The 12,459-nt window shown below is 41.4% G+C and overlaps 1 protein-coding gene across 1 annotated transcript in view; it reads right to left on the reverse strand.

Moving 5' to 3' along the window:
- Nucleotides 1-12,459, reverse strand: part of LOC107296299 (ADAMTS-like protein 3) — a 145,184-nt gene that overhangs the window by 8,670 nt on the left and 124,055 nt on the right. The window contains exons 18-23 of the mRNA XM_015825646.1: nucleotides 11,876-12,055; nucleotides 10,979-11,132; nucleotides 5,757-6,628; nucleotides 4,260-4,324; nucleotides 3,706-3,824; nucleotides 3,091-3,219 (exon numbers count right to left, since the gene is read on the reverse strand). Of these exons, the coding sequence (XP_015681132.1) occupies nucleotides 3,091-3,219; nucleotides 3,706-3,824; nucleotides 4,260-4,324; nucleotides 5,757-6,628; nucleotides 10,979-11,132; nucleotides 11,876-12,055 (1,519 nt within the window). The remainder of the gene's footprint in view (nucleotides 1-3,090; nucleotides 3,220-3,705; nucleotides 3,825-4,259; nucleotides 4,325-5,756; nucleotides 6,629-10,978; nucleotides 11,133-11,875; nucleotides 12,056-12,459) is intronic.

The following is a 12,459-nucleotide window of genomic DNA, read 5'->3' on the forward strand; positions in this document are numbered from 1 at the left end:
CTTCCAGCCCTATAATTCTATGTTCTTCTATGTTCTATGATGTTCCAAACCATGGTTTATAACCACAATGATTAGGTTTGTCCACAATGTAAAGCAAATCCAAATAAACCCCCCTTGGTGTTTGAATCCAGCCAGGGAGAGGTCATCCTAGATACTATCAAGGACCCAAAGGGCATGAGCTGCTGGGAAAGCATGTTTATTATGTATTATTAATTTATTATTAAATGTATTGACTGCCCATCTCACCACAAGGTAATTCTGATTAATGATCAACCCGTATTTTTGTCTCTCTGCCACCCACTGTTTCAGGGCAGGGTTGACATTTGGGACCATACCTATTCGTAATGTATCACCAGCAGCCACTGTAACGTTCGTGCCAATTCCAGATGCCATGAAAACACGTTTTCTTTTACTCTTCATGGATGATCCGTTGTGTGGTTTCTGGAATCTTTGTCCTAAAATAACAGAGGAAATTACAGCCCAGGGTTTCCCGGACATAAAACCAAGGAGAGGCTGCTCAGGGTTGAAGGACTTCTTCAATCCTCTGTTCTCACTATGTTGGCGAAGCCCATCTGCAGGCAGGGTAATGGCCATAGCCCCTTTCCCCTTCCACCCATATATTCATGCTGTTAAAATCTGTTTTCAGCAGAGAGATATGTGATACAGAGCTGGTTTGGTCTACTGGTTAGTACACCAGGCTAGAAGCTGGGAGATCATGAGTTTTAATCCTGTCATAGCTATGAAAGCCAGCTTGGTGATCTTGGGCCAATCACCAGGAGAGTGAGTTCTAGTCCCAGCTTAGGCATCAAAGCCAACTGGGTGACCTTGGGCCAATCAACAGGAGACCACCAGTTCTGCCTTAGGCATGAAGGCCAGGTGGGTGACTTTGGGCCGATCACCAGGAGAGTGAGTTCTAGTCCCACCTTAGCAGCAGTGACCCACTGAGGTCAAAGCAGAAATGCTAGTTGAGGGAAGCCAAGAGATCCTCCCCATAGGGTGCCCAATGATGCCACTGACCCAACTTTATACTTGCCAGCCAATTTAAGAACAGTGGCTGCTGTGGCATGTCCCACAACACTGGTAGCCATACAAGTGTAAATTCCAGTGTCGTTGCCCGAAACATTGCCCAGGAACAAGAAGGAACTGTTAGCCACTGGGAAAGTAGAACTTCTTGAAGACCTCTCATTTTTGAACCACAGGACCTCAGGCTGGGGAATACCTGGGAGGCAAAGAAAAATATATTTAAAGGTTAATGCTTAGATAAGGCATTCCAAACAAACATCTTTCTGATTTGAACATCTTTCTGATTTCTGATCGCATTTCAACCTCTCCTGGGATTTGGGATCCTTCAAGCAGAGATGTTAAGTATCTAAGCCTAAAAAGGACGTATACAATGGACAATCAAATAAAACATGAGCAACTACCTGTGCATATTAATGCAGTCATCTTCTTTCACCAGTAGATGGTGGACTATGCATGTTACAACATGGATATTATATATATATGTGTGTGTATCTGTGTGTCAACATGGATATTTTATATATGATACATCATGGATATTATATGGGTAGTCCTTGACCTACGACCACAATTGAACCTAAAATTTCTGTCGCTAAGTGAGACCGTTGTTAAGCGAGTCTCTCCCCATTTTACAACCTTTCTGGACACAGTTGTTAAGTGAATCACTACAGTTATTAATATTAGTAATACAGTTGTTAAGTGAATCTGGCTTCCTCATTGCCCCAACTCCAGCTGGTCAACCTATGTGAATGAAAACATTGCCCATCCATGTCCTATGCCTCAAAGTAGTTTCTATCCTAAAATGGCCTGCATTCTGGTCCTGACAACCTTTGGGAAGGGTAACTCCCACACTGACACAGCCAAATGTGCTTCTGGGCACTTCATAAAAATGTATGCACCCTTTTCCAAGACAATGACACTTGTCCTGGATGTAGTTCCTGGAGGTTTTCACATGTACTAGTTTATAGGGTTTATAAGTTTATATTCACGCACCTCGGTTCCAATATACATGAAAGCTGGGACATGACCGTTGAAGTAAAGACAAGGACAGAAAAGCATTCTTCAAAATGAAAAAGGTCTTCTGAAGTCACGACATAAGCCTAAGACTGAAAATCAGGCTTGTCAGATGCTGTATTTTTTCTCTCCTGCTCTATGGAGTAGAGAGTTGGTCTCTGACAGAAGGCCACCTGAAGAGACTAGAAGCATCTGAAATGTGGATTTACAGGCGGCTGTTACGTATAAGCTGGGTTGACAAGATCAGAAATGAGGAGGGGATAAGCCGCCTGGGAAAGCCAAGGGAAATCATCAAAACAATTAAAAAACTAAAATTAGAATATTTCGGACATGTGATGCAACACCCAGAAAAATACGGCATGCTCCATTTAATCCTCCAGGGAAAGATGGAAGGCAAACAAGGTCCAGGCAGAAGAAGAACATCGTGGCTTCAAAATCTAAGGGACTGGTTTGGACAAAACTCAGCAGCACTTTTTCATGTGGCTGCTGATAAAAACAGGATCGCCAACATCCGATAATGGATATGGCACAAGAAGAAGAAGAAGTTTATAGGGCTGTGCATGGCTGTGGATTCAGAATCCAAAGGCCACTTTTGGATATGTGGGTGTGCAGCCAATTGTGGCATCTATCTGCAACTCCTTAAACCGAGCACATTTTAAATAGAAGAGGCCTCATAAAAATGCATGTACTCCCATTAATTTCTCCAGACTTCAGCACATTGTTTCATAGGCTGCCTAAAAGGTATGATGGATTACTTGTCAACGCTGGCCCGGAATGGGAAGTGATATGTGGAAAAGGAATAAAGAAGAATAGAATAATAAGGTTGAGAGAAATCGTTGGAGGTCTTCTAGTCCAATCCCCTGTTCAAGCAGGAGAACCTATACCAGGGGTAGGCAACCTTGGCTCTTTTATGACTCGTGGACTTCATAAAAGAGCCAAGGTTGCCTACCCCTGACCTACACCATTCCAGGCAAGTGGCTGTCCAGTCTCTTCTTGGAAACCTCCAGTGATAAAGTGCCCACAATTTCTGACAGTTCAGGTATATTTTAGCCTTACCTTTGACTGGACATTCCAGCAGAATATTCGCCCCTGTTCTTGCTAGGATTGTGCCTCCAACCGAGACAGACAGATTCTGAAGCTCAAAACTGGCAATATTTTTCTCAGAAGACAATATAGTAGGGGCTTCTGTGAGGGACAATCAATGGGGAGAGAAATTAGTCCCAGAATTTTGCCTTCTTGTCAGACCCACCGAGAGACCCTCAGGATGGAACTACATGGTCTCAGAGAAAGGAATTCAGCTGGAAAGAGTTGCCCAAAACCTATTTTTTCCTTATTTTCATGTTTTCCCTCTCAAATTATGGCAACTACTGAACCTCAGAAAGGAATGTTTACAGATCGTTGGGAGGGGAATGTTGTATGCAAATCCCCTCACATTTCATTTAATGTGAAAAGGAGTGTTTAAAAACCTTTCCCCAAGAGTGATTTTCCCACGTTCCTTTTACTAATAGTAACAATTTCTCTACAGTTTTGCAGGCTAGTATTTCACAGAAATTAAAAAAAAAACACCAAACCAATTCATTATCATCAAACAGAGACCAGGAGGGCCTATGTCTTATTGAGAGATGATTGATGGTTCGTAACTAATTTGCAAATTGCCACACGAAGTATCACCTGCGTAAAACAGCGCCATGTCTTGAAAACGTTCATTGTCCACTGTGCAGCGATACACCCCCATTTCTTTCTCAGTAGGGTTCACAATCTGGACTTTGCTGTTGGCTTCAAAAGTCACTCTGCAGAAGGTTTAAAGGATAAAATTTGATCAACAGAAGTGAACACAGGTGTACTCCTTGACGTAGGAACACAATTGAGCCAAACGTTTCTGTGGTTAAGTGAGACATTTGTTAAGTGAATTGTGCCCCATTTTACGACCTTTCTGGCCTCAGTTGTTAAGTGAATCACTGCAGCTGATAAGTTAGCAACCTAATTGTGAAGTGAATCTTGGCTTCTCCGTTGACTTTGCTTATCAGAAGGTCAAAAAAGGAGATTATACGATCCTGGGACACCGCAACGGTCATAAATGTGAACCAGTTGCCCAGCGTCTGAATTTTGATCACGTGATCATGGGGATGCTGGAAAGGTTGTAGCTGTGAAAAATGAGTCACTTTTTCCAGTGCTGTTATAACTCTGAACGGTCATTAAACAAACTGCTGTAACTCGAAGATTACTTGAACTGTTCTCCACAAACTGCCCGAACAACCATTAACAAACGGACCGTTCTCTTTCCACAACACTATCGCAGTTGTCCCGGATCATCAGGGGAAAATGTACAAGACCCAACCGGCACTTCGTTATGGAGTTTGCTCCTCAATCAAGAGGCATTCTAAGTGTGTTCATTAAGGAAAAGTGTGCCTGAGAATCAGCATGATTCTACATGTCCTCCTCGTTGCTTTGATGTTGTGTGTCCTCTGGCCTTACTGCAAATGTATTCAGTGTTCCACCTGGCCAGGTTTTCAGAAAACAGCTCTGCGCCATCTTGCTAAAACTTAGCTTGCCTCAGCTGATCTTTTTTTTTGGCATAGATTGTCTTATCTACCCTCTTGGTTTTAAATTGGTTAATTCAACCCTGTGCACGTAGTCTAACCTGGCAGAAAGATTTAGGTTTCTGCAGATTTTCAGAGTCAATTATTATCCTATTGTTACTCTTTTGAATTAGAAAGAGAAAGTCAACTTCTCTATGTTCTGTTGTTGTTTTTAGCAAGAATGCTAAAATGGCTTGTCAGTGACTTTTTTTTTTGAAAATGCTATTCTGATTTCCCAATCTGTGCTATACCACTGGAATTTCCTAGAGATTTGCCCATCCAAGTACCTTTGACATCATCCAATGTCAGTGCAGAGACTCTCATATATATATACAAAGGATTTACAACAGTGAGTGCTAAATAAACAATATGTCAGATTAATCAATCCAACAATTGTGAGTAAGCTTTACAAGTGGGACACTTGCTTATAAGATTGATGTAGCTTATTTGGTATGTTCATCAGTGCTCAAGTGTAAATATAAACCCTTAGTATCTTTATTTTACCTATACCCTCATGCCTTTTAAACCAGCCAGAAAACACTGCATGCCACATATTTGCAGGCCAGCAATTACTGGAAACATCTGTGAATGCTACAATAAAGTCAACTTGACCTGTTTAATATTCAGTGTCCAAAATATTTGTCTTTGATTTATAAGTGAGTCATGGGTGGTGTTCAGTTGAAATATGAGTTTTGGGGAGGGCTAAAAGAAAGGCAGAAAGAGAAAAGGGAAAGAGTTTTTCACAATAAGAGGAGAAGTAAACTGGAAATCAATAAGCCAGTAATTAAGCATTCTAAAACATGGAAAAAGGTAGATCCAAGACATAATACGGGTCCTAAAATTGTTTGAAAGACCTTGAAGCTTAAAGGCAACATGCTAAGCTTACAATTTAAGAAGGATTTTCACAAAGATACTGTTATGTCTACGACACAGTCGCATATTATGTGACAACAACAACAATCATTCAGGTGAGGGCAGAATGGCTGAAACATTTAACATTACTTACTTCTCAGCAGGCTTTAATGGCATTCCATCTTTGGTCCAAGTATATTTTAGGTTGCTAACTCCAGCAGTTGCACAGAGAAGATTTATTGTGCTGACATTCTTGGTTAACAAAAAGGTACCCCCAATTTGCAGAGTTACAGTTTCGTTGGAATAAACCTCCTGTGGCTTGACCATCATGGGTCCTTTTGAGTTTCTCACTACTGGGGCGCCTACAGTTTTTGTGCTGAGATTATCCCTCGCTCTTTGTGATTTGTCAAGTTTCTCATTTGCAGACTCTTTTCCTTTGCCGGGAGCAGACTGCGATGGCTTCACTAACTCAGCAATCAACTGATAGACAAACTGGGAAGCCAAATCATTGCTAATTTCTCCAGCTTCAATGAGATGGCTCAGATTTTTTACCAGCTCATCAAAGTGGTCTGTATCCATACTGTAAGCATTAGGCGAAGCCACCGTTTTGAGTTGCTCGGCTGTGAATCCGTGAGCGTGGTGTCCTCCTTCTGAATTTCTCCTCTGAGTTTTAAGATGTTCTGAAGCAGGCTGGTCGTTCACTTGTTCATCACGCAGATAGCGTTGACTTTTCTGGCTCCACAACTGCCAGATCTGATTTATTTGGTGCCATTTTGCGTCTTTTTGGGTGGGGGCAGATTCCAGTAGCCTGTTGCTTGTGCCAAGGAGCTTAAGAACAAAGATCTCCTGGGCAGACCCTGCAACGCACTTATACACTCCAGTGTCTGAAGCGTCAAGATTATTGATCTTGAGAGATCCTGATTTGGTGACACCAAGATGTTTAGAAATCTGGAGAGGCTGCCCATCTTTCTCCCACCGAATAAGCGTCTTCTGGAATCTCCGAACAGGACACCTGACGATGACAGATGTTTTGGGAAGTAAATAAGCTCTGCTCCCCACAGTGAAATTAATGCGTTTCTCTTGTCTCGTCTGAATATAGACTTTATGGATACCCAGTATCTGTGGCTTGTCAAAAAGTCTGGATTTCTTTTCTTCTTTTAGATCTGAAATGGCAAAGGTAATACTGAGAACAGGTATATGCTTTCGTCATTGTTTTGCATTTTCACCGTGTCATTTATTTTGCTTTAAAGGTTGGAAACTCAGTTTACCTAGAAGCGTTTCAGACCAACATTTATCTGGATGGAATATGGAGAGCTGAGGCTTGGGACACTAATATGCTAACTCTCCAATTGTTCTTGGGAAGGTCAATCAGACTTTGAAGCAAGCAAGGCATCAGTGAAGCAGTAATTTAGCAGGTTAGCTAGAAAGAGTCCTAATACAGGAAGTATTATGACCACAGCTGAGCCCAAAATTTCTGTCGTTAAGTGAGACATTTCCTAAGTGAATTTTGCCCCATTTTATGACCTTTCTTGCCACACTTGTGATGTGAATCACTTCAGTCGATAAGTTAGTAACCCGGTTGTGAAGTGAATCTGGTTTCCCCACTGACTTTTGCTTGTCAGAAGATTGCAAAACATGACCTTGGGACATAGGTCATAAATACGAACCAGTTGCCCAGCATCTGACTTTTGATCACATGATCATGGGGATGCCGCAAAGGTCACAACTGTGAAAAACGGTCGTAAGTCACATTTTCAGTGCCATTGTAACTTGTAATGATCACTAAACAAACTGTTGTTAGTTGAGGACTCCTTGTACCGTCCACCAACTTCTACAACGAAAGGGAAGAAAGAAGGTTGCATATAGGAACACGATGGAACATGCAACCTGTTAATAACTACTTGTCTTCGTGAAAATTAGGAAACCGTGAACAAGTGTTCTAGACCAGCCTTACTATATATGGGTAGAGAATACTCAGCAGTGAGCTGCACCCTAAAACTGGAGATTGAACCAGCCAATGATAACTGAAACATGATTCTGCTCATTGTGTATCTTGGCTATAGGCAATGTTTAATATAAACCATCTAAAAACTGATCTTATGTGACAGTTTCTTTAGGCCTCTTTCCCTTTTCAAAACATGTTTCTCAACCATCAGAATAAACATTCTTTTTTGTTGCTTTTTTGGATTATATTCCTTCATGGCATACATTACAGCTACAGCAAAACTTCACAACGTTTCTTTAACATCACTCTCCACCAAACAATCTGCTGATTGGACACGCTGCCATAGAAATATCTATAATTAAATAAATTCATATATATATATATATATATATATATATATATATATATATATATATATATATATATATATATATATATATATATATATATATATATATATATATTGGTAATTAAACTGAATATATGATCCCTGGGTGCATCCATGCCAAACAAATAAAATAAAACGAACACCAGGGTAAAATAATCAAACTCTAGGAGTTTAATGTTACNCCAGGCAATAAAATCTCAAAAAGAAGTTTCGTATTATGAACGTATCAATAATTATTTCAACTCTTATTTTGTTGGATGGGTTGTTTTTAATACAATGTTGAAGAATGAAGCTAAGCACCCAGCAATAGTCATTAAAGCCAAATAAATGTTTCCATTAGGACTCTATGTTTGCTGCCAAACTAATATTGCAACATAGTCTTAGTGTCAATGTTCAGATTTTTTCAAACAATTGATAGCAAGCAGTCTTGAGTTTCGAACCAGATCTTCTGCCTAATAAATAGCTCAGTGAAAATTCTGCTTTACCATTTAAATGCTACAAATTACCATAAAAATAAAAATGTAATCAGCTTCTAGAGGGGTAGAGAAACTTGAAGATCTGGCTGTGCTCACCTTTTTGCTATGGCTTCAGATAATTCTAATCCTGTTGAAACAGTTATCTTTGTACCACTCACCAGCTAAATTCACTGGAGGCTATCCAAGGTCCTGATTGATCCTTACAAGAACCCATAGTGATCACTGTATATTGTTATGAGCTGACCTGATCTAACATGATTTAACATCCTTTGATTTCCTTTTAATTGATGCACTAGAGTTACTTTAATGCCAACTTGCCAGCAGCCCATTTTTTGACTGGTTTCAAAGCGGGCAAAAGAACACATCCTCTGATTGGCTAAATTAATTATTATGGGATTTACAACGTGGGTGGCTGTCAAAGGCATCTTTGCAGTCTAAACACTGTGACCTCTTGAGTCTGATGGCTTTATTTAATCTAATCTATTTATTTAGACTTTATTTAATCTAAACCTAGAGCTCTCGTTACCTTCATGGAATCAGAATAGCGGAACATTTTTTTGATGACAAAGCAATGAGATGAGACGACCACAAATGAGCCCAAAATGTCTGTTGCTCAGTGAAATGTTTGTTAAGTGAATTTTGCCCCATTTCACAACTTTCCACACAACAGTTTGTTAAGTGAATCACTGCAGTTGTTAAGTTAGTAACATGGTGGTTTAATGAAATTGGCTTCCCCTTTGACTTTGCTTGCCAGAAAGTCACAAAAGGGGATCACATGACCCTGGGACACTGCAGCCATCATAAATGTGAGTCAGTTGCCAAGTCAGTTGCCAAGCAGTTGCTGCAACCATCGTAAGTGTGAAAAAGGGTCCTCGGTCACTTTTTTCAATGCCGTTGTAACCTTGAGCGGACTGTTGTAAGTCAAGGACTACCTGCTTTAAAGGCCAATCAGAATTGTTAGAGATCTTGGCAAGGCCCATGTAGAGAAGACGATAAGGCAGGGCTGTAGAAGAGAGCAGAATGAGCTCAGGGATGCTAACAAGTGTAACAGAAAAAGTGATCTCTAATGGTTAGAGTCAAAGGAAGAGCAAAGCAAATAGTAGAAACAATGGTAAGTTTCATGCACACAGGACACTCAGTGTTCAGCAGAGCAGGGGTGAATCTGCAAATATATACAATATTTTATGTAGACAACAACAACAATAATAATAAAGTTGGAAGGGATCTTGGAGGTCATCTAGTCCAGCCCCTGCTCAGGCAGGAAACCCTATAACATTTCAGATAATTGGCTGTCCAATCTCTTTTTAAAAACTTCCAGTGTTGGAGCATTCACCGCTTCTGGAGGCAGGTTGTTCCACTAGTTAATTGTTCTGTCAGGAAGTTTCTCCTTAGTTCTAGGTTGCTTCTCTCCTTGATTAGTTTCCATCCCTTGCTTCTTGTCCTGCCTTCAGGCGCTTTGGAGAATAGCTTGACTCCCTCTTCTTTGGGGGAAACCCCTGAGATATTGGAACACTGCTATCCTGTCCCCCCTCGTCCTTCTCTTCATTAAACTAGACATACCCAATTCCAGCAACCGTTCCTTATATATTTTAGCCTCCAGTCCCCTAATCATCTTTGTTGCTCTTCTCTGCATTCTTTCTAGACAGTTGAGTAAATGATGGCTAACTAAAGACACAGAATATTTGAACTAGTTGACCTGTAAGATACTTTAGCTTTTTACAAACAGATACTGTATGTCCTGTGTTTTCTCTAAGATAAGATAGGTAAATTCAATTCTAGATTTTCGGAAAATTTAAGTTATTGATTGAAACGCAGGACAGCCTTGACCAAGCTCCAAATATTGTGCAAAACTAAAGGGTATCTTATTCTCTAAATCTAGTGTAATAATATTTCCAAATTGGGGCATCTCTCTGTCTCCTCAATTGTGGAATCTTCAAATGTGCCATTATCCTTAATATAGCTCTAACTGAGAAAGCAAACAAGTTTTTTCATCCACTTTTATTAAGCAAGACAGGGAGGCAACACACCTGCCTCTGAACTATATTTTTTTAGAGCAGAAGAGTTGGTCAGAATAAAAAGGGTGAACGGTATTTCTTGACATAAAAAAAGTCAACGTGGAAAAACCCACAAATCAAGAGGGTCGCCCTCCAAGAATTGCTTTTAAAGAAAGGTAGGGAGAAATCATAAATGTGAAATTGCTGGTTTATTTATTTTTTTAAATGCAATTTGTCCCTTGAGTTAGCCTTTCCCTGCAGGTTTAAAAGCACCGGTGTTTAAAGGAAATCTAGAGGGGAATCTGGGCAAATGTGGTGGGGTTAGTTTTTTTTTTTAATCTTTTGTGTGTTTTGGGCAAACGTTAAGAGTTTGTTTTGCCGAAAAGCAGTACGAAAGATGAAAAAACACTACCACGCTGCAGAGGAACAATAGTTGCTGTGGAAAAAATCAACACCAAGTTCTACAAAGAAAAGCCTCCCAGGGTTTGTAAAAACTGCAGATAGTTGATGGACATCTCATACTTAGTTTTTGGGTTTTTTTTTTACAAAGTACGGGCACTTTGAAATCATGGGCTAATAGGCTCTGCCATGGATTTTTAACGGGAAGGTTTGGCACATGGGTTACATCTTGGGGTAAATGGAATGTTTTTGAAGCTGGGATGCAGGGGGACTTTTTCCCTTCACAAACAGAGCGAAAGAACATCACTTACTTCGGCAGGCATTCCTGTGGCAAGGCCTGACAAGCTGGGATGCTGGAAAGCTGCTACACAGGGATCCATTTAATGCCAGATGTTGGCCTCTGGCCGTGAGCTTTTGGCAGGTGGCTTTCCTTCGTTGTGTGCCAACCCCACAGCTTACAGAGCACTGCAAAAGGAAGGATGTGATCAAAGTGTGCCAACTTTAAATAAAAAATGTGGTAGGGCCCATCTCGTTCTCAAAGGGTTGTGCTTTCATTGGATTGCCTTAGAGCAGTGGCTCCCAACCTCTTCTATACCCCGCGCCCCTAGGACGCTTCTGATATATTCTCGCGCCCCTTACAAAAGGAATACCTGGTTATGCATATGCACTATCATTTTGAAACTTCTAAACCCAAGCTTTCGCATCCCCCTGGAATATTGTCTTGCACCCCCCCCATTGGGAACCCCTCCCTTAGAGGGCACTTGATCAGGAATAGCGGGAAGGGGGAAAGGGGGAATGGGAAAGAGACAGGAGAAGGAGAGGGAGAAGGACTGGAGAGGAGGAGGAGAAGGAGAAGAAAAAGGATGGGAGAGAGAGGAGAAGGAGAAGGAGGATTGGAGGGAGAGGAGGAGGAGAAGGAGAAGGAAAAGGATGGGAGAAAGGAGGAGGAGGAGGAGGAGGAGGAGGAGAAGGAGAAGGGGAAGGGGAAGGGAGAGAGGGAGGGAGGGAGGAAAGAAAGAAAGAAAGAAAGAAAGAAAGGAAGGAAGGAAGGAAGGAAGGAAGGAAGGAAGGAAGGAAGGAAGGAAGGAAGGAGAGAGGAAGGGAAAGAAAAGGAGGAAAGGGGAGGGCAAATGGACAGAGGGGGGAGGAAGATGGGAGAAGAGGCATAAATAAATTCTTTAAAAGCATTCTTATTTTAAGCTACGTACCCTAGACCACGGTCCCACCACCAACTGAGGAGGGCAGTCTATTTTTGCACAGGATCTGGAACTGTCCAATCTAGGTTGAGGGCACTTCTCATGACCGAGTTTCAGAAAGCTTCCATCCATCAACAGCTGCTGGCAGGTCACCTTGCGATTCTGGGTGCCACCACCACAAGTGTGGGAGCACTAAGGAGAAGAAACTAAGATGATTCAAGGCCTGGAGACTAAAACATACGAAGAACGGCTACGGGACTTGGGTTTGGCTAGTCTAAAGAAAAGAAGAAATAGGGGAGAATGATAGCAGTGTTCCAGTATATGAGGGGCTGCCACAAGGCAGAGGGGGCAGGTTGTTCACCAGAGCACCAGAGGGAAGGACGAGAAACATTGTTTGGAAACTGGTCAAGGAGAGAAGCAACCTGGAATTAAGGAGAAACTTCCTGACGGTGAGGACAATCAACCAGTGGAACAACTTGCCTCCAGAAATCGTGGGTACTTCATCACTGGAGATTTTTAAGAAGAGACCAGACAGCCACTTGTCTGAGATGGTATAGGTTGGCAGGAGGCTGGACTAGAAGACCTCCAAGGTCCCT

This window comes from Protobothrops mucrosquamatus, unplaced genomic scaffold (assembly GCF_001527695.2).
Source record: "Protobothrops mucrosquamatus isolate PMUCROS unplaced genomic scaffold, P.Mucros_1.0 scaffold2735, whole genome shotgun sequence".
Taxonomy (NCBI): Eukaryota; Metazoa; Chordata; class Lepidosauria; order Squamata; family Viperidae; genus Protobothrops; species Protobothrops mucrosquamatus.